A 21,743-nucleotide genomic window follows, 5' to 3' on the forward strand; every position below is an offset into this window, starting at 1 on the left:
GGGTCAACTTTTCGAGAAATAGGGTTAGGTTAGTTGTCACGCCTGTCAAACAGCTGACACAAACGTCTAAATCAGGTGTTCGATATGATAACATAACCTCTAATTTTATGTTCGTCTTAGCCTCTGTAAGCACAGTTTTTCTCTTTAAAAAACATGAATAAAATTGTTAGCACCTTCAATAAGCGACTATTTATAACTTACTGTAACAGCATTAATGTACGTGTCATAATTTCACCATATTCCTTCTTTTACTTAATCTGGCTTATTTACTTAGTTGCATCTACCTGGCCAAACAAAAAAAATCTTACGACGCCCCCTGTCGAGCCTCGAAACTCAAAAAAGAGTTTACCTAATTGATGAAAATCAAGAGAACGAACTGCAGAAGCCTCCCAACAGCACACTGAATAAATACACTTACCGAACACACACTTGTGGCCAACTTAACTTGGACAATGTCGGACAAAAAGTCCTAATATGCGGCTGGCTAGAGTATCAACGTATGAACAAGTTTGTCGTCCTGAGAGACAGTTATGGGGAGACCCAGCTTATAATCCCTGATAAAGTCAGTTTATTTTACCATTCGTCCTTTTATGCTCTACATAATACATTTTAGGAGGCTCATATTAAAGAGTTATTAAAAAACATCCCCTACGAAAGCATAATACAAGTGAAAGGGACGGTGAGATCTCGTCCCAAAGATATGATCAACACAAGACAGGCTACAGGTGAAATAGAGGTTTTAGTAAACAGTTTAGAGGTGCTCAACAAAGCCCAAGATAATCTTCCGTTTAATATTAGAGAGTTTCAAAAGGCCAAGGAAGCTTTGAGAATGCAATACCGGTACTTGGACATCAGATTTCCTCAAATGCAGAACAATTTGAGGGTGAGATCAAAAGTTTTAGCTCGCATGAGGGAGTTTTTAATTGGGAATGATTTTATTGATGTCGAGACTCCTACACTGTTCAAGGCAACACCTGGGGTAAGTAATTGTTGTCTGGGTTAAGAGATTCTTGTAAACCTCTCTTTATATCTCAAAAAATCCTAACTCTTTTTTCTCTTTTTATCTTAGAAATAGCTACTCTTATTCTGTTGATATTAGATGTTGATTTATGATGTTGATTATTAGACTGTGCTCCCAAACTCAAAAGCCTGTTCGAGGTAGAGGCAAGAGTGGCATCGTTGGAGCAACAAGTGCAGGACTTAAAAGGCTTTATGGAGGGTATGAAGGCCATATGTGATGATATCAAAAGCATAAAATCTGCATTCAAGAGCTCTTTTGAGGATTTAAAATCCGAATTAAAATTACTGCAATGAAAACATCGATAACTAGCCAACAGTCAAATCCATCTTCAGATAACTCTAACATGGATACCTTTTTAACTGAAGTCAATGATAGAACTGTTCAGGCTAACAATATTATTATCTATAACTTGCCAGAATCAAGCTCCGATAGAATTCAAGACAGGATACAGGAGGACCAGCAGAAAATAACTGAACTGTTGGGGGTAATTAATAAAGAACCAGCAGTCGAGAAAGTTCTCAAGGTGATTAGATTGGGTGAGAAAAGAGGAAACAAGTCGAGACCACTTAAAGTGGTATTTGCTTACTGTAAGATTGCACGGGACATACTAATAATGGGAAATAAGAAGTCAAATTAAAGAATGACTTAACAGTGATGCAAAGAGAATGCATCAGGAAGGTGGTTGCAGAGCTAAACAGAAGAAAAGAAGGAGAGGAGAATTTAATAATTAAATATAGAAATAATATGCCATACATAGTAAATTCTACCTCAAACAATGTTAGAAACAATAGAAAAAACGTAAATTAGCCCTATTGCAAGTATTTTGCTATAATGTTGGTGGCCTAAGAACTAAAATTAATGAATTAATTAAAGTTGTTTTATGCTCGCACTATGATATTTGTTGAGAGTTGGCTCTCTGATGACTACTCCGATGCTGAACTGTCTGTAAAGTCATTTAATCTGTTCAGATGTGATCGTTCACCTTCTTCTAGCAGCAAAAGTCGCGGAGAAGGAATTTTGATATATATCAGGGATGTTATTGATTCAAGGAAGCTTACGTTGGTGTATGATTCAGTCGAACAATTATATATATTATGTAGAATTGGTAGTATTAGCTTTATAATTGGGGGAGTTTATATTCCCCCAAATTCTGCAATTAACTTATATGAAAGTCACTGCCATACTGTTGACATTCTCAGGCAAGAATATTCAAGCTGTGATTTTTATATTTTTGGTGATTTTAATGTACCTGATTCAAGTTGGGGGAATGATGACAATGGTGTGGTGGTGACTTGTCCTTTAAACTCGGCGGGTCTAGTTTTAGGTCTTACATTTTTATCATATACTGGATATGGCTATAGCACTTTTTGTTCCCCTAAAGAGATACAAAACTTCAAAGTTTCCTAGTTGGTTTTCAGCTGAATTAAGATATTTAGTTAGGCAAAAGAAAATTGCACACAAATGCTACAGGGTCAGTCATAATGTGGCAGATTATATTACTTTTTCAAACATTAGGGCTAGATGTAAAACTTTGACTGATATTTGTTATGATAATTATATTTCAAACTTCAGACCAACTACTCTACACTAACCCTAAAAGTTTTTGGTATAACATAAACAATAAAAGATCAATTAATAAACTTCCTAATTTAATGTATTATAATGATAATGAGTTTGTTGGCTGTGAACAGATAGCTGAAGGTTTTGCCCAGTTTTTTTCAACAGTCTATAGTCCTATTAATAATATAAACAATAATGGTGCTTTTATCAATCAGCAAGCAAAGTTAAATATGACCATTCCTAATCCCACCCTTTCCGTTGGGTTGATTTTTGATAAAATTACCAAGTTGCCACCCAAAGTTAGTTCAGGACCCGATGGCATTCCGAATTATTTTCTAATAAAGTGTGTATGTACTATTTCATACCCTCTTTTTATAATTTTTAAAAGATCTTTAGATTCTGCAATTTTTCCAACCTTGTGGAAACATAGTTTTGTAATGCCAATTTTTAAATCTGGCGACAATAGCAAAATCGAGAATTACAGAAGTGTTTGTATACAATCAGCCATTCCGAAGCTCCTGGACAGTCTTATCTATGATCAATTTTTTTTTATTGTAAAGAGTTGTTACTTGGCGAACAACATGGATTTATTTCTGAAGAGTCTGCTGTGACTAATTTGTTAGTGTTTCAGCAGAATCTGTTGAATGCGTTGGAGAGGGGATGTCAGATGGATGTAATCTACACCGACTTCTCCAAGGCGTTCGACAGAGTTGACCATAGTATTTTGGCAAAAAAATTGGATATTTTTGGATTTTCTAATCTTATGGTGAATTGGTTTGTAAATTCTTTGTCAGGGAGGACCCAGCAGGCACGAATAGGTAATGCAAGATCAAGCTATATTAATGTCACTTCAGGTGTTCCACAAGGTGGGCACTGTTCACCTTTGCTCTTTAATATTTTTGTGAATGATATTGCTGCCTGTTTTGAGAACAGTGACTTCCTTTTATTTGCTGATGATTTGAAGTTTTTTAGAGAGATTTTATCAATACTTGATCAGATTTGGATAGATTGAATGAGTGGTGTGTTAACAACAATTTGTTTTTGAATGTAAGCAAATGCAATTATATAAGTTTTCTCAAGCGAACTAAAAAGGTTGTCACTTCATATAACATTCAAGGAAGTACACTTCAATATTGCAGCATAGTTAAAGATCTTGGTATCTCGTTTGATGTTCGTTTAAACTTTAATGCACACATAAACAATATTGTTCTCAAATCCTCTAAGAATCTGGGTTTTGTACTGAGGAACTGTAAAGAATTTTCTATAGAGACCTGTAAGAGGTTATACATGTCATTGGTTGTTTCATTGCTGGAATATGGCTCAGTGATATGGTTGCTTGTCCTTGGAAAGAGTTCAGAACAAATTTATTAGGTTTTGTCTCTATAAACTTCGAATAAGAATTCCGGATGATCATGTTTATGATATTGTTTTAGAAATGCTTGATATGAAGACATTGAGACAAAGACTATTATTATTGAATGGTCAGATAATTTGTCCAGAACTTCTGATGACAATACAATTTAATATTCCATCTAGGAATTTAAGGCAGTATCGTGTCTTTTCATTACCATTTCATAGCGCCAATTATGCATTACATGCTCCTATTGAAAGAACTCTAAGAATTGTCAATACTAGGGAGGTTGAAATTTTGGGCATTTCCTTATCTAGATTTAAGAGTCAAATAAGAGAAATTGTTTAATTTTTTTTTTTTTTGGTGCAATACTGAATATTATACTTTAGTAGGGTATGTTTTTAGCGTTTTTGGAGTTCTGTTATATTGATTTAAGTTATAAAACTATTTTCGGTATTTTACTGTTAAGTATGGTTAGGTTCAATTGATTTTGTATTTAATTTACTGTTGTAATGGGGTTGATCCCGTAAAATAAAAAAAAATAAAAATATTCATAAATGTCCTAAACCTCCCTCTAACACTGGTCATATGACTCGCCAGGTTAAGGATTTTCCTTTACCAATCTCTATATCCTCCCTCACCAAGAACTGACTTATATACCTTAGCAAAAAGATTTACAACCATGTTCCTCTATGTATCAGACAAATTTTAGAAGTTAAGAAATTCAAAAAGGAATTAAAATCACTTTTATTATCCAGGGCATATTATAGCCTTGACGATTTTTTTAATGATACCTTTTAACTTGTGCTCTGACATCATTTTAGTGTTTGCTATTAAATAATTATGATTAATTTTGGTAATGTGTGTAAATTTTATGTATGTTTGTTTGAAATTTGAAATTTAAAGTGAATTTGGAATTTTTTAGTTTTTAGGATGCTTGTACACAAGATTTTGTTGTCTTACGTAATATAGCACATTTTCTTCTTTCTTATGCATTTTTGGTATATTATTTATTCCTTAGGGGGCACAAGAGTTTATAGTTCCAACAAGATTCCCAGGAAAATTTTACTCCTTAGTGCAAAGTCCACAACAGTTCAAACAGATGCTCATGGCTGGGGCTGTGGATAGATATTTTCAAATTGCTAAATGTTACAGGGACGAGGGCGCTAGGTAAAGCTACTGCATTGTTTCATATTATGTAAAAGTTCTTATTATATTTTAATTAGGCCAGACAGACAACCTGAATTTACCCAGCTGGATATTGAATTGTCTTTTACCTCTCTGGAAGGTGTTATACAACTCATCGAAGAGTTGCTGGGGTATGCCTTAGCTGATTTATGCAATGGCATTCCAAAAAAGTTCAAAAGAATGTCTTATCATGAAGCGATGGAGAGCTATGGGAGTGACCAACCAGACATCACTTTTGACTATAAGGTCTCACCGACAATTTAATAAAAATTAAGACTATTTTTGCTTTTTTAGCTTGAAAATTGCATAAATATTCTGGAAAGTAACCGGATTAGTCAGGGTTATAAAGATTTTGGAGCCTACATTTTAGTCTTTGACCCTAAAGATGCTTGCACCCTACCAAAATCTTTAAAAGAAAAAATGGTGAAGGTTGCAAGTCAATATCCTGATGCCAAATTGGTGCAGAATAAAATTTTAAAGGATCAGTGGCCTGCTAAAATGCAAAAATTGTTTTCTGTAGAGGAGTGCAGGCAGATCTTGGATAAATTTAGTGTGGATGATGGTTCTGTGGTGTTTATTGCTTATGGATCGAAAAATGATGCTGTAAGTCCTTTGATAGGAATAGTTTCATTACCTTTTTTTAATTAAACTTGTGTGCAACTTTTACCTTGTTTACTTTGTTACTTCATGTGCTATGTGACAAGATGAATCAGTGTTTTCCTAAAAAGAGGCTTAAAATGAAAAATAGAAAACCATTGGTCACAGCAGGCCTCAGAACTTCAGCTAAAAACCTCCGTTTTTTGGCTAAGTTGTGCAAGTTTACAACTAATGCAAACATTATTCTTTATCATCAGAAATATCGTAGTATATACAGAAAGACGATAAAAGCAGCAAAGGTTTAATATTATAGTGACCGCTTGAATGTGTCCTCAAATAGGCAGAGAGAATGTTGGTCAATTATAAATGACTTCAGGCATTCTCACAAGAAAGTTTCAGAACCAGAAGTAAGACCAAATAGTTTAAATGATTATTACTGTAATATTCCTCATTTATTGCTCAAGGATGTGAATACTAATATTGATCCTTTGCATTATATTCAACAAGTGTCAGTTCAAAATTCTTTTTTCTTTTATCCTGTTAGCCTTACTGACGTTAGAGATGCAATAAATCAGCTTGAGCTGATGGGATATCATCAAAATTACTACTCCTTTTGCCTGACTCAGCATTGAGTGCCTTAGCTTCTGCCATAAACAATTCCTTTCATAATGGCATCTTTCCAGCATGTTTGAAGGAGGCAGTGGTTATCCCTCTTTATAAGGGTGGAGATTTGAGTGAGCCTTGTAATTTCCGTCCAATTCCTATATTGTCTACCCTCTCCAAGATAGTTGAAAAACTTGCAAAAATCAGAATTTTGTCTTTTTTACAACATAATTGCATTTTATCTGCAAATCAGTTTCAGTACCCCAGTGCCAAACTACGTTAAGTCAAAAATTGCCATTTGTCAGGAAAGCCATGTTAAGTTGTTTTGTGACTTTATTTTATCATATATCGTCTGGTAACTATTTAAGCAATTTTTTCCAAATTTCACAGAAATGTTAAAAAAAAATATTATCTATTTAAATTTGTTTTGATTTTTGCCCTATTTTTTTTTGTTTTTTTGTTAATAAGTGACTTAACGTTATATGCCCCATAGAAAAAACAATGGTTTTTGACTTAACACTAATATTAAGTCGAAACAGTGAAACAAAACTCAAACCAAACCATGTTAAGTTAACAAAAATTTTACTTTTTTTTCAAGTTATATTATAAAATAGAAAATTATTAGAGTAGGACTTAAATGTCTGTAGGAAATAACACAAATTATAAAGTTTACTCCGAGTCACCATCTTCTTCCTGTACTGTATTATTGTGTCTAAGGGTCCTGTAGTACTCGTGAAATTGATTTGGTATCCATGGAAGTAATTTTTGTAGATGATCATATTTTTTTTTAGAAATAATCGGAATTGGACCATTTTTCAGGCAAGGTAATTTGCTTGGGAAGATATTTTTTATCCTAGTTTTTCGGTTTAAATCGACTTCTAAAAATTCTGAACCAAAACTGTTTTTATAGTACAAAATCCCCGGTTTTCCCTGTCTTACTTGCATTTGCACTACTTTTGAAATAAGAAAATCCTCCCTAGATGATTTTTTTTTATTCAAACGAAATGGAGCAGAGGAACCTTTATACAAGGACTTAAAGTTTAAAAAATCGAAGGATTGCATTCCAACAACATTGAATTTTTTTTTTACCTTAAAGACGGACCATTTGTTGCTTTTTGCTAAACCTCTCTTTATATCTCAAAAAATCCTAACTCTTTTATCTTAGAAACAGCTACTCTTATTCATAAATGTTCTAAACCTCCCTCTTACACTGGTCATATGACTCGCCTGGTTAACGATTTTTCCTTACCAATCCCTCACCAAGAACTCACTTATATGCCTTAGCAAAAAAATTTACAACCATGTTCCTCTATGTATCAGACAAATTTTTGAAGTTAAGAAATTCAAAAAGGAATTAAAATCACTTTTATTATCCAGGGCATATTGATACATAATGATACCTTTTAACTTGTGCTCTGACATCATTTTAGTGTTTTAGTTTTGTTTCCTGTTAAATAATTTAATTTACTTCCTCAAAATTCTGTTTTATTGACAGCTTTACTTATTTTTTAATCAAATTTATCAAAAAGATGCTTTTTTTTTCTCAATCTGTTTTGTTATGATTAATTTTGGTAATGTGTGTAAATTTTATGGTAAAGTATTTTAGATGTTATGTTTGTTTGAAATTTAAAGTGAATTTGGAATTTTTTAGTTCTTAGGATGCTTGTACACAAGATTTTGTTGTCTTACGTAATATAGCACATTTTCTTTCTTTCTTTCTTTTAGAGAAGTATGCTGGGAAAAATTCGTCTTGAATACGTCAAATTTCTGGAACAAACTGGCAACTTAAAAATCAGAAAAAAAGGTTTACATTTCTTGTGGATAGTTGATTTTCCCTTATTTGAAATCTCCAGTGAAACCGGTGACATCCAGTCGGCACATCACCCTTTCACCTCTCCACATTCCGATGATTTAAAACTACTGCAAGAAGATCCTTTAAAGGTATAATCAAGATGATGCTCAACATTTTTTAATTAATTAAATTTATTTAATTAGGTGAGAGCATTGTCTTATGACCTGGTATTAAACGGAAATGAAGTGGGTGGAGGTTCTATTCGGATCCACGATCCAGTTTTACAAGAGCAAATATTGGACTTGCTGAAAATCCAAAAGGGCCATTTGCAGCATATTTTGGATATGTTAGGTGGGTTGTAGGTGATTCATTAATATCAATAATTATATATTGTTTGTTTTTTAGCTTCTGGTTGTCCCCCACATGGAGGAATAGCCCTGGGACTTGATAGACTCTTAGCGATCCTATTAGATATGCCCAGTATTAGGGACGTTATTGCGTTTCCGAAAACTTTTGAAGGCAAAGACCCAGTTAGTCAAGCCCCTGCTGCAGTCTCAGAGGAAGTACTGAAGCTTTATCATGTAAAGAGTGTTCTTTGTGATACTAAAAAATAAGCTATATATAAGAATATATTTAAATTTTTAAGATATGTAGTTTGATTATCCCATTGTATGTTTCGCTACAGCCAATAAGATAACAAGTATTCGCAGTAAAAAATGGCCATAATTTAATGGGTGCAAACTTTAATTCAAAAATGTAGAATTTGATCTTGACAAGGTCATCACAAAAAACTGTTTAAATAATTATTTATTTATTTAGCAGTTTATTTCCAACAGGCAAAGCCCAGTTACAGGAAAATCTACAATTAATGTTTTGAAAGTGTAAACAAGTATTATATTTTTATAAATTAAATAACAAAAAGAAAGAAAAATAAGGAAAACTTAAATTACTATAGTAACATCATGTATATATCAAAATTAAAGGAGATGTAAATTAACATTAGAATGAACAAAGAAAGGGATTCATGGGGCAAGGGAAAAAAGGAATTATGGTAACTGTTGGTTTGTCAGAGACAAAACTAGATCCTTTATGGAGCATACAAATATGTCACAGGTTGATGATACTGAATTAAAAATTCTGCACATTTGATATACGGGATCCTGAAACCTAATGTTAGTTCTAGCGCGATCTAAAGCAAAAGTGATACTTGCTCTAGAAGCGAATCGTGGTACATGAAATAGAATATCGTTCAAGAGAGGAGGAGAATTTATTTGATTATTGACCAACTTCCATAAGAATGTTACAAAATGAACTGTTCTCCTCATGGCCAGAGATTGCAGATTAAATCTACCTAACATCAGATCATGATCATGTCCCCTAACAGGATATATTCCATCCTCACGAAACATAAGAAACTTTAAAACCCCTCTCTGAACACTCTCGATGTAGCCAACATGGCATTCATAGAAAGGATACCACACCAAGGAACCGTATTCCAGTCTTGATCTAACAAAGGAAAAGTACAATAGTTTTATTGAGTTTGAGTTGTTAAAGAGTCGGCTATTTCGAAGGACAAAACCCAGAAGTTTCAACGAGGAGGTCACTGTCTGTTCAATATGTGGCACAAATGTGAGCCTATCGTCGAATACAACCCCTAGATCTTTAATCTTTCTACAGAGGATTTGATTGTCTATATTGTAATTAAACAAAACAGGATCCTTGGTTCGGTGAAAGGAGATCACACAGCATTTCGAGATGTTAAGACATAACTGATGATTTCGACTGCACCACCCCCTAATTAGGTCCTCTTTAAGAACAAGCAGTCTAAGATACTATTGATACACCAGAATATTTTCAGATCATCAGCATAAGCTAGTCTAAGGCAGGAAATCGATTCTATAAGATCATTAATATAAAAGATAAAAAGAAGTGGGCCGAGATTGGATCCCTGTGGGACTCCAGAAGTTGAAACAAAGGTATTAGATCTGCAACCTTCCACCTCAACAAACTGTAGACGGTCAATAAGTTATGACGAAAGCAACGAAATTAGCCTTTCTGAGAAGTTGAATTGCTTGTTCAATTTTTCCAACAGAATGCTATGATTTATCTGATCGAAAGCCTTACTGAAATCAGTATACACCACATCAACCTGACTTTTTCTATCGAGGGCTGGAGAAATAAAATAACATTACAGAGGTTAGTGATGCACGACCTTTTAACCGTGCTGATCTATAGAGAGTAGCGATTGAACTTTGGGAAGAATTCTGTTATAAACAATAGTTTCAAAAGTTTTGGAAAAATTGCAAAGTATGGAGATAGGTCGGTATAGTTGTCGATTCTGTTTATATCATCTTTTTTTGTGAATTGGTATTACTGTAGCACATTTCCAGACACCTGGAAATTTGCCAGTTTTCAAAATAAGGTCAAAATATGACATAAAGACCGACAAAGGACAAACATGCAGTCTTTAGCCACAAAACTTGGAACACCATCTGGACCGGATGTCAACTTGTTTTTTAGCCTCCGACTAGCAGCAATAATTTCCTCAGTGATAATTGATGGAAGAATGTCAATGAGGTCTGAGGAATTAGAAGGAGGATAGGTTTCTGCGAGGTTGATTCTCTTGATTGAGTGTGTGTGTACAGTCTGCCATCCCAAAACTTCAATTCCAGTAAAGTTTACCAGCCTCAAGATCCTTTCGACAGGCGTGTGCATAGCATAGTTGGTACGATGATAAGGCAAAGAAAACAATCGATTTACTCTCAGATTACGATGTGAAATATTAAATGAAATCCTATATTAAGTAGTTCCGGACAAATCACAAGGCCATTCAAAAGTTTATAAATAAACACCAAATCATTCTCAGTGCGTCTCTTAAGTAAACTCCGCATATTCAGCAAGTTCATTGCTTCATCATAACAATGGTCATTAGGAACTGGAATGCGAAGTTTATAAAGGCAGAATCGTAGAAATTCATTTTGAACCCTCTCCAGTGCCATACAATTATTCATGTACAGAGGAGACCAAATTATTGATCCATACTCCAACAAAGAGACAACAAGTGATATGTACAACCTTTTGCAAGTTTCAACCGACAAATCCTTACAATTGCGCAGGACAAAACCAAGGACCTTAGATGCTTTAGTTATAATAGTATTTACATGGGTATTAAAACTCAATTGTTTATCAAAAAAGATACCAAGGTCCTTTACTACTCCAGTGTACCTAAGATTAACATTATCAATAGTATAGGAGGAAGTTACCCGTTTGTTTCTTTTGTAGAAACTAATGTAACTGCATTTACCCACATTCAGTGCCAAACTATTACCAACACACCATTCACACAATCTATTCAGATCATCTTGCAAGAAAACCATGTCTTGTTCTGAACTGATCACCCTATAAAACTTTAAATCATCGGCAAATAACAAAAAATTACTATTTTTAAAGCAAACCAAAATATCATTAATGAAAATATTGAACAACAGGGGAGAACAATGACCACCCTGTGGAACCCCAGAGGTCACACTGATAAGATGCGACCTAGCATCCCCAATTTGTATCTGCTGAAATCTGTCAGAAAGAAAACTTGCAAACCAGGCCACCAAACAATCTGAAAAATCAAAAAGTCTCAATTTTTCTAGTAATAAGCTATGGTCGACACTGTCAAATGCCTTGGAAAAGTCTGTATATATTACATCCACTTGTTCACCCCTCTCCAAAGCATTTAACAGAGCACCCTGATACAGCAACAAGTTTGTAATAGCAGACTTGCCACGACTGAAGCCATGCTGTTCACTTAACAGAAGTTCTTTGCAATACAAATTAATTTGGTCATGAAGTTTTAGGATGGCAGACTGTACACACACACTCCTGTAATTGATCATTTCATTAGCAGCACCACATTTAAATATTTATCTAGTTTGATTGTCCCATTGTATGTTTAGCTACAGCCAATAAGATAACAAGTATTCTCAGTAAAAAATGGCCATAATTTAATAGGTAGAAACTTTAATTCAAAAATGCAGAACTTGGCAAGATCATCACAAAAAAACTCTTTAAATATTTAGTTTTGATGTTGAATTCTCCATTCTTCCAGAGGTTCTTGCATTAAAAACATTGTATTAATGGCAATGGCACCAAAAGGTGACACTATTGTCATCTACAACTTGTGTCTGCACTATTTTATGTTTGGGAAAAAGTGAGGTCCATTGATTAAAAGACAACATTTATTTTATTTATTTATTTATTTAAGACCAGTGTAACTACCATATCTACTGTACATGTGTTAAAGAAACCTTCTGGTTTGTGACACTAAATACATTCAATTATTATTAAGCATAAATCTTATCACAGTAGTTATTTTTCTTAAACAATAACTGATTAAAATACCTTTTTCTTTCAAACATAATTATATTCCTGAGCCATGACTTAATGACTATCTAAAACATTCTTACAGGCACTAATTAAACTCGGATCTTACTTACATTTTTCTATTTGAATGAACACGAGACAACATAGAGAGAACTGTCAATAAATTAATATACTTATATTAAATTGTGAGGAATATAAAGAGACACTTTAAATATATACATCAATTAATAGGCTTATTTCTTTGTTAATCAAGAACAAATTATACAAATATTTGCTAAACGTCTGTAGGCAATATATCAGGTATTAAGTAATTGCAAAGATCAGCCTCTGAATTGACAAATGTGACTTTTCCCGCTGTCTTCTCGTCCAGCCAACCCTTAATCACAGTCCAGCAACCCGAAAACAGGGCAGGAGAATTTATTATTAAACACACACCCAACCTCTCGGGGTAGTGCCTGCTAAGTAACCAAATAAGGTTCTTAATCAATTGATAATCCATACAATTCAAGCCAAAGTCTTTTAAGTCAAAAACTATGCATAGATTATCGATTACTTCTTCGAAACACCTTTTACAAGCGTCCTCGAGACAGTACACAATGAATTTAGTCAGTTCATCCAAGTCTCTTTCATTCACATTGTGATTTTTTGCAGGAATGTAAATGACAGGCCTACCGTACATGTCTCTGTGTTTCAGCACCCGGGCCCTGTTAGCTTCAAGGTGTTTTTTTATAACGGGATGATCAGGACTAAGCTCGGAAACACCATAATCTTTCCTCCACTTGTTGGTCTTTAAAATGGCCTGAAATGCACTGTCAACATCCTTGAACGCCTTTAAATACCTCTTAAGGGAAAAATCGTTATGGTACTGTTCTGGATCCGCTTCCGAGATCAATTTCATGCGAGTTTTTAAGTCTTGAAAGTGGGCTTCTGGCACCTCTTGTTCGCCCATGTTTTTTTTCCTACCAGATGGCTTAAAGTGTGGGACAAGTGCGAACCTAGACACAGGGAGATTAACGATTTTTTTATTTGATTTATCTTATCGGGCCAGAAATCCTTGATTTATTAGTGAAATGATATGATAAGATATGTTATTAATTAGAAATAACTTAATATTTAATAATAATTACGAATTGTTTTGATTTTTGACATTGACGTTTCTGACAGTGACACTGTTGACAGTAGGGATTTCTTGAAGGCCGGTTTTGGTCTTCGCGATTTATCGCACCAATGTCTATTAATTCTTTAGTAGTTATGTTCTGATTAGTCAACTATTAGAGATAAAATGCTAATGTTTGTAGAGGTTTTAAATACGTTGGAAGCCATTGAGAGACCAAGTTGCCTTGCAACTTATGACCTGTTGTCGTGACATAATGCAGCGAAAGTTTCATCGACATTTTAAGATATATCGCTAATCGACAAGACGGTAGACTATTTATTTATTTTGATTCGCTGGAAACCAGATTTTTACGCGCTGTGCGAAGAGTTTCTGCGATGCGACGCGACTTATTGCGAGCATTAAATCGCATCGTCGCATTCTCTCCAAAAGCCTTAAAAGTGCGTTATCATGTGCGACTTTTTGCAACTCACACTCGCGCAACAAAAGTCGTGAATAATTTCTATATTTTATAAAAACGTCGACGCTTTGTCGTAAGAGATATACTAAGTGATTAGATGTTCCTAATCTTATCGCACCACTGACTGATTTGAGGATTTTTGTATATTAATTAATAGCAATGGTTTGATTAGTTTAGTTAAAAATACTAATATTTACTAAGGTTTTAAATACGTTGGTCGCTGTGAAAGCCTTTGAAGATCAAGATTACTTGCAACTGGTTGTCGCGATTAATCGCAGCGAGAATTGCATCGAGAGAATCGAGCCCACGAGATTTTGCAGAGGGTGCGATTGCGTTGCGATATTCGGTTTGCGGCATATCACAGCGATATCGCAAGATGATCAAACTATATGTGGAATGCTATAAGCAATTTTCACTTTATGTGAAAGCGACAGACACAGAGCAGATATTAATCATGACATTAGAGGTCAGTTAATTTTTTAGTCAAATATGGCTCGATATTAATCCAACAACTAAAATAAATATAAATATAATGCTGTTGCAAGATTTATCCAAATATGATATTTCGCTGTTGTAATTTTTTGGACTGTACTGCATGCAAATCTAACGTGACCAACGACAATCAATAACACAATTACATTTTTTTTTGTTTTTAATCGCTGAAAACCAGATTTTAGCACCCTGTGTGAAAACTATTTGCGACGCATCGCAATCGCACTCTCTAAAAAAGCCCTAAAGGTGCTTTATCATGGGCGATTTTTCAAAACTCACAATCGCGCAACAAAAATCTGAAATAATTTCTTTATTTTAATTGACGCTTTGCCGTAAGAGATATACTGAATGATTGAAATTGACTTATTGCACCAATCAGACTGCTGTGATTTTGATCTAGTATGTTCTAGTTCGTCAAGTTTTACAGATAAATTATTAATCCTTGCAGAGGTTTTAAATGATCTGTGGAATGCAATGAGAAATCAAGATGCCTTGCAACTAACAACCTGTTGTCGCGATATATCGCGGCGAAGCTTGCATCGATATAAAGGCTCTTGCAGACGGTGCGATTATGTTGCGATAATCTATTTGCAACATATAGCAACGATATCGCATTAAGATACATATATACTCCATGACCCAAAAAATAAGTAATACTCTGAAACTTTTAAGGTATATATTACGAGTATTATATGTACACATCAAGACAGATTTAGTGCAAAATACATAATAATTACTCAATATATATTAGGCTAGAACAGTGTAAAGAACACCGCGCAAGATGTTCCGCTCTAACAAATATGACAAAAATAATGCCGGCAAAGCCTTTTAATGACATTTTAAAAACCGATTTAAATTTAGAGGCACATTCATTAATTTTTTATTTAAAAATCGTGTGATTTAAGCAAAGGACGGTGTGTGTGTGGGTGTATAGCTTAGATTATATAAATACTTATTAGTATGTAAACTTAACCTACGCCCTAACAAATATATAATAAATTTCGAAAAATCCGCACGCAGATCAATTTTGTGTTTTTTTTTTCCTTTTTTTTTGTCAACAACTAAACGTGTTCCTAAGGATGTAAATATAAAATCGGGGAACTAGTTATTCCTACCTGTATTGGCTATAATTATCTAAAAAATTCTCCCCTATGTTTTACTAGGATCTAGGACTATATAAGAAAACATAATTTCTGGCACAAGAAGTCTTGAAAAAATTGTTGTTGCGTTTTTTTTTTAATTGAGTATCTCAGGCAGGTCAGCAATCTTGAATGAGAACCAATACTTCCAAAGAGTGGCTTTTAAAAGGAATTTCTTTATTAACAGGGTGCTTACTGTGATACAGCTATCATTTCCTGCGTGTTTATTAAGTAGGGTGACTCATCAGTATTGCAGTCAAAAGGCAAATATTTCCTTGATGGTTAATGACTGTCAAATATTTGCAGATGACACCTTTTGGCTATCACATATGACATATATTTGACACATGACGAGTCGAAAAGTTGCAATCGTTTTACACGATACGTCAAATTTGGCACCTGAATAACTGTTAATTTCTCGCAATTGATTTAAATAATTATTTAAAATAAATTAGGTTCAAATGGGATAATTCTTTAGCTGGCTTCAATTGACTAAGATTGAAGAATTTCAACAAGAGGCAACTTTAATTGCCTAAAGACAAAACTATAAATATTCGGCAAAAACTATTTAACTGCCTAAAAAAGAATCAGAATTTATCTAATTGAACTGCCTGGAATATTTTTTCTTAATTTATAATTTTTTAATGCAAAACAGAAAATTGCATTATTCTTTCCAAAATTATGAGGTCATTGTTGTTTTGTTTGGTAGTAAGTCGATTTGGCTCTAAGTCAATTTTAGCTGCGGTACTTTGAATGATTTAAATTTCTTTCCAAGCACAGGAATTTTCAACAGCTTGCAAGGGTTTAAAATTAAGTTTAAGGGTCTTCAACTGCCTGGAATTAAGAAATTCTTATCTTTCAATTGCCTGGAATTAAGAAAATATTTCCTTCTTAATTTTTCCCTTTTAGGAAGTCATAAAGAGTCAGAATTCTTTTGAAGGCAACCGAAGTCATTCTTATGTTTGTTTTGGAAGCCAAATCAAGTCATTTCTGTTTTCTTCAATTATTAATTGTAAGAAATATGCCGAATAAGGATCACGTCTCGGAACACGTGTATATAGGTGCACCTGGCTTGGTACCGTCGTCATCGTGGTCCAGGTCAACGGTATATTATGAAAGGGAATATCGATCTCAGCATAATCTGGGAAAAGGAAATACACGCGGGCATTGAAGGGAAAGACCAATTGGTTTTGACTATTGAAAGTTTAAGTCGATCCCGGTGACTTTTGTATTTTGGTTGCTTTTGTTCATTTTATTTTTAAATCTTAAATTGTAATTAAAATTGTTATTTTTTTTTTAAAGTTGGGTTGTATTTTTCTATATTTCTGATATCAGAAGTGGGATTATACGCTTGCGCGCCGTGTTAGTTTATTTAAAACATTGGTGTAAAATGCCGAGTTACGAGGAAGACTATGAGCGCCGCGAATATCGAGAACGCGAATCTCGGCGTGACGAAAGAGCCCTGGTACGTCATCGTCGTCGAGGCTCAAGCCGCTCTTTAGAGAAGGCGTTGGGTCGAGGGTGGCTTGCGGAAGGCGTCAGCAGCATGATAGACATCACCGCTCTAAGAGCAGCCCTAGAAGGTACTCCCCATCTGGAACATCTTCGAGTGCATTGGCTGAAAGCATCTCGAAAATGGGTGAGACCGTAGTGGCTGGAATTGACAGGTTGTTGGTACCAAGATTTTATCGGTTGAAGAGGAACCGCTGGATGTGACAGCTATCCGAGCGGAAATGTTAAGACTCGCCGAGAATCATCAGGCTGAGCAAAAACGCCGATTTGACTCCAAGAGGATTCCTGGACATCAGTATGTGGAGAATGATTTAGTGCTGTTGCGACTTACAACGTCTCAAATACTGGGACCAGCAGAAAACTCTTGTCTAAGTGGCGAGGACCTTACAGGATCAGCAAAGTCCTGGAGCCCGATCGGTATGAAGTGACCGACATACCTGGAGCTGTACAATCACGCATTCCGTATAAGAGTTATTGATCGGTATTGAAAGTTTAAGTCGATCCCGGTGACTTTTATATTTGTTTGCTTTTGTTCATTTTATTTTTAAATCTTAAATTGTAATTAAAATAGTTATTTTTTTTTAAGTTGGGTTTTATTTTTCTATATTTCTGACAATTTGAATAATAATAGTTTCGTTCCAAGCATTTGAATTTTCAACAGCTTGCAAGGGTTTAAATCTAAGTTTAAGGGTCCTCAACTACCTGGAATTAGGAAATTATTATCTTCCAATTGCCTAGAATAAACAAAATATTTCCTTCTTAGTTTTCTCTTTCAGGAAGTCATAAACAGTTATTACAGACTTTTTTATAAAAATTCTTTTTAAGGCAACCGAAGTCATTCTTGGAAGCCAAATCAGGTCATTTCTGTTTTCTTCAATTAATTAAAGTCACTTTTATCAGACTGTTGAAGTTTCCTTTATATTTCAGATAGTTACCCAGTATGTTCAGGCACTTTAAGTTATAATAGCTTTCGTTTAAGACTGACTAAGTTATTTTTATTTTAAAGACTATTGTTAAATCTCATAAATGAGATTAAAGTAAATGTACAACAATGACATCATTATGCTTTACGCATTATAGTGCGGGAGCCCGTGTACAAGACATGTACATACACATGTGGTACAAGTTGAAAGTAACTTAAACTTGTTGACGACATACCATTGGATGATGAATCGACCGTCAGCTGGCCAGGTTGCGTTGCTTAGGATTGCTAAGGTATTACAAAAACGTAAAAAAAAAAAATATGAGAACCATTTCATACGAAGGTAGACTCTATATTTGAATAATAATAATTTTTTTCCACGCACTTATTATTTGTGAAACAAGTCAAGCCAATTCAAGGTAGTCGAGTTAGCCATTTCTTATGTGTAGGGCTATTTTTTTCAGGCCACTGAAGCTCCCTTTAGTTTTCAAGCAGTAAAGCAATTTTACCTTTCAGTTTGAAAAAAATTAATTTTTTTGCAGACAATTGAATTTTCAACAACTTGCAAAGGGTTAAATCCCTTTTTAATTGCTTGGAATTAAGATACTATTATCTTTCAATTGCCTGAAATAAAAACAACATTTTAAAGCGGTAAAGTTAAGTCACCTTTAGCCTTTTACAGAAGGTGGTTTTTCCAGTTATTGCACAAGGATATTTTCAATTTTTCTAGGCATATTCGCATTATCTACTTGATAAAAAAGTTTCCTCTCTAGGAAATCATAAGGAATTATATTTTTTTTTCAATTTCTTTCCAGGCAATTGAAGTCACTCTTATAAGTCACTTTATCAGGCTGTTGAAGTTCTCTCTATTTTTTCGATGGTTAGTCAATTTGTCCACGATGCTCATAAGTAAGTTTCATATTATTTTTATTAAAGAAATTGCTTAGTAATGGCGCATTTAAGTAAAGTCTCTTATGCCTTTCTGACTTTAGCTCTAGTTCTCTTAAATGCCTGTAAAAACTATTGACTAATTTCAGGCAGCTAATGCAAAAAACGTCTTTCTCTTAAGTGCCTAGAATATATATTTAGTATATAATCTTCTTTTAAAGCTGCTTAACTTACTTGTGCTTTTCTAAAGACTCTTAATAATATTCCAAGTAAGTTTTCAGGCAGCTGAACTAATTTTTGCATACGGGGTGTCCCAAAAGTATGGACACACCCAAAAATCTTGGGAAATATGGGCGCTAGAAAAAATCTTTAAATACAAAAGTTTTGGGAAATCAATCGGTGCATCTAATGGTGACCTTAAATTTGACCTTGAGCTTGATCTTCAAGGTTAATTGAAGGTCAAAGCAATTTTTTTAAATGCGAACCCCTATTTTTGACACCGGATTCTGAAAGAGCGGAAAATTTTACGTCCGGGTACGTATTGAGGTATGAGGTTGAAGTAATCCCAAGAGATCAAATAGAGGTCAAATAATAAGGATGTAACGGATGTTTATTGAGCAAAATTAGACAATTGCAAAATATCCTATATTACGAGTATAATATTAGAGTTTATTAGCACCTCCAGACGATGTCATAATTTGGTACATTAAATTGCAAACTATTAGGAAATAAATGGGTCTTTATATTAAGCAAAGGGTGAAATACTAAAAAGGTGCTGACTTGTGTAAATGTGTATGGATGTAATTATATATACTTTTGGTTTGAACTTTTAATATAGATTTTGACTTTAAAAGATGGGGTTTTACTAACGTGGCGCGGTATGCCCCTTCGAACCTATTTCAACAAATTTCAGCCTTTACAAGGATTTCCATTTGAAGAAGTGAGGTCGACCTTCAAATGACCTTAAAAATAAGGTTCAACGTCAAATTTAAGGTCACCGTTGGGTTCCTCGTTAATACTTACCTAGGGTATGACCTTTATTTGTTTTCTTTTACCACGGAACTCGCGAGATTTTTAAGGAGTCATTATTTGACCTCTTGGGATTACTTCAACCTCATGCACGGACGTAAAATTTTCCGCTCTTTCAGAATCCGGTGTCAAAAATAGGGGTTCCTATTTAAAAAAATCGCTTTGACCTTCAAATAACCCTGAAGGTCAAGTTTAAGGTCACCATCAGATGCACCGATTGATTCCCCAAAACTTTTGTATTTAAAGATTTTTTCTAGCGCCCATATTTCCCAAGATTTTTGGGTGTGTCCGTACTTTTGGGACACCCTGTATAATTCCCAATAGTCACTCAAGATCTTTTGAATCAACTGATGCTCTTTTTATTTTCCAGTTAGTCTTTCAGGCAATTAAAGTCATTCTTACTTTCTTCCAGGCAGTTGAAGTCACTCAGTTGAGTGAAACCCATTATTCTTTAGAAGGCCTTAAAGGCACTTGACGTCTTTTCAAAGCAGTGAAATATGGTAAAATATACCATGTTCAAAATGATTGAAATTTCACATACATACATACAAAAACGACACAATTTATAAGCTGTCCCGTTTAAAATTGTTATTTTTTGCCTAACGATGCAGTTTACTATAAACCACCAGCGTAATTTCTCCCTTGAACTAAAACCGTTCCCTAACCCTTTAATCTTGATTATTCTCACCACATACGAAAATAACAATTATTAGTATATCTAATAGATCAACGACACTGACCCAAGCACAGTACATAATAATTATCTGAGTGGCTCATAGTATATATTATAATTTGACACAAATGACAGAAATAGTTTAGAGAGTGAGGAAGGGGTTCAACCTAACATTCTACTAAAAAAATACGGATAAAACTTCCTCGGTTTGCTCGCGTGCAAACTCCTGTGTCTATTGATCTTCTTGGGCTCATCGGAGGGAAACGGGTGCTCAGTGTAGTTATCCAGAATCATCGTGCTGCTCTCACCAATCAAAGTCTTTGGCAAAAAATCCTCCTTGGACACGACCGACTTATGAACAGGTTCGGACTGGTTGTTCTGCGCCAAATGATGACCATTTAATATGTACAACCTCGGATCGATCGGGTGCAATGGTACATCATTGTGATTACTAGTTTCGACCTTCATGTAATTCTTGGTTTGATCTTCGGTAGTCGATGGTGGTTGCAACGTGACTGCGTCATCGTGATGGTCCAGTTTGGTCCCGTTTTTGTCCTCCTCTCTGGATATCAGTACGTCGGTGTTATTGGCTTCTGATGACGGTTGGTCCGCTTGGAGTTCCTCATCTTCAGGCTCCAATAAGGAGTTGGTTACAGTGAAGTTTATGACTCTAGGGACCCCGAATTGGCTTCCGGTTTCCAGGTTGGAATGCTCGTCCTCTTTGGGTGGCGGAGGCTCCTTCCTGAAGGTCCTGTTTAAGGTTAGGGAGGTGTCGTGGATCTCCGGCATCATTTCGAACTCTTTGGTGAGGTTCTCTTCTAGTTCGTCCACGTTCTGAATGGGTTTTGCAGTGGTGGTCAATAGTTTAATGGCTTTCTTGGTGGGTCGGATAGGTTTTTTGGTCGATCCAGGTTTTTTGGTTGGGACGCTGGTGGTTGATTCCTGTTTAGGTTTGTTCGCTTCTTGTTCGGTTTCGTTCAGCTCGATTATGTCAAACATTGTACCTAAAAGGGTTTGTTGGTATTTTA

General features: G+C 34.8%; 3 protein-coding genes across 4 annotated transcripts in view; 1 reads left to right on the forward strand and 2 right to left on the reverse strand.

Annotated features, from left to right (window-relative positions):
• Nucleotides 1-58: 58 nt before the first annotated feature.
• On the forward strand, nt 59-8,757 carry LOC126744145 (aspartate--tRNA ligase, mitochondrial). Its single transcript, XM_050451501.1, has 9 exons — nt 59-216; nt 275-562; nt 614-979; nt 4,954-5,102; nt 5,159-5,366; nt 5,415-5,723; nt 8,046-8,261; nt 8,316-8,463; nt 8,518-8,757. The coding sequence occupies exons 1-9, from the start codon at nt 154-156 to the stop codon at nt 8,724-8,726; spliced, it is 1,956 nt and encodes a 651-aa protein (XP_050307458.1). The 5' UTR covers nt 59-153; the 3' UTR covers nt 8,727-8,757.
• Nucleotides 8,758-12,340: 3,583 nt separating this feature from the next.
• On the reverse strand, nt 12,341-13,640 carry LOC126743759 (uncharacterized). Its single transcript, XM_050450978.1, has one exon. It carries the CDS (start codon nt 13,433-13,435, stop codon nt 12,761-12,763), a length of 675 nt encoding a protein of 224 aa, XP_050306935.1. The 5' UTR covers nt 13,436-13,640; the 3' UTR covers nt 12,341-12,760.
• A 1,574-nt stretch (nt 13,641-15,214) lies between these two features.
• LOC126743599 (uncharacterized) overlaps nt 15,215-21,743 on the reverse strand; it is a 134,401-nt gene continuing 127,872 nt past the window's right edge. For both annotated transcript variants that reach the window (XM_050450766.1, XM_050450767.1), the window contains one exon: nt 15,215-21,719. In XM_050450766.1, coding sequence (XP_050306723.1) covers nt 20,878-21,719 — 842 coding nt within the window. In that variant the 3' untranslated portion in view covers nt 15,215-20,877. The remainder of the gene's footprint in view (nt 21,720-21,743) is intronic.

The sequence above is a fragment of the Anthonomus grandis genome, chromosome 13 (assembly GCF_022605725.1).
Source record: "Anthonomus grandis grandis chromosome 13, icAntGran1.3, whole genome shotgun sequence".
Taxonomy (NCBI): domain Eukaryota; kingdom Metazoa; phylum Arthropoda; class Insecta; order Coleoptera; family Curculionidae; genus Anthonomus; species Anthonomus grandis.

Coding starts and splice junctions, on each gene's coding strand:
- LOC126744145 (XM_050451501.1), top strand. CDS start 154: ATGAATAAAATTGTTAGCACCTTCAATAAGCGACTATTTATAACTTAC. Junction 5,367..5,414: donor ACATCACTTTTGACTATAAG/GTCTCACCGACA, acceptor TTGCTTTTTTAG/CTTGAAAATTGCATAAATAT. Junction 5,724..8,045: donor ATGGATCGAAAAATGATGCT/GTAAGTCCTTTG, acceptor TCTTTCTTTTAG/AGAAGTATGCTGGGAAAAAT.
- LOC126743759 (XM_050450978.1), bottom strand. CDS start 13,435: ATGGGCGAACAAGAGGTGCCAGAAGCCCACTTTCAAGACTTAAAAACT.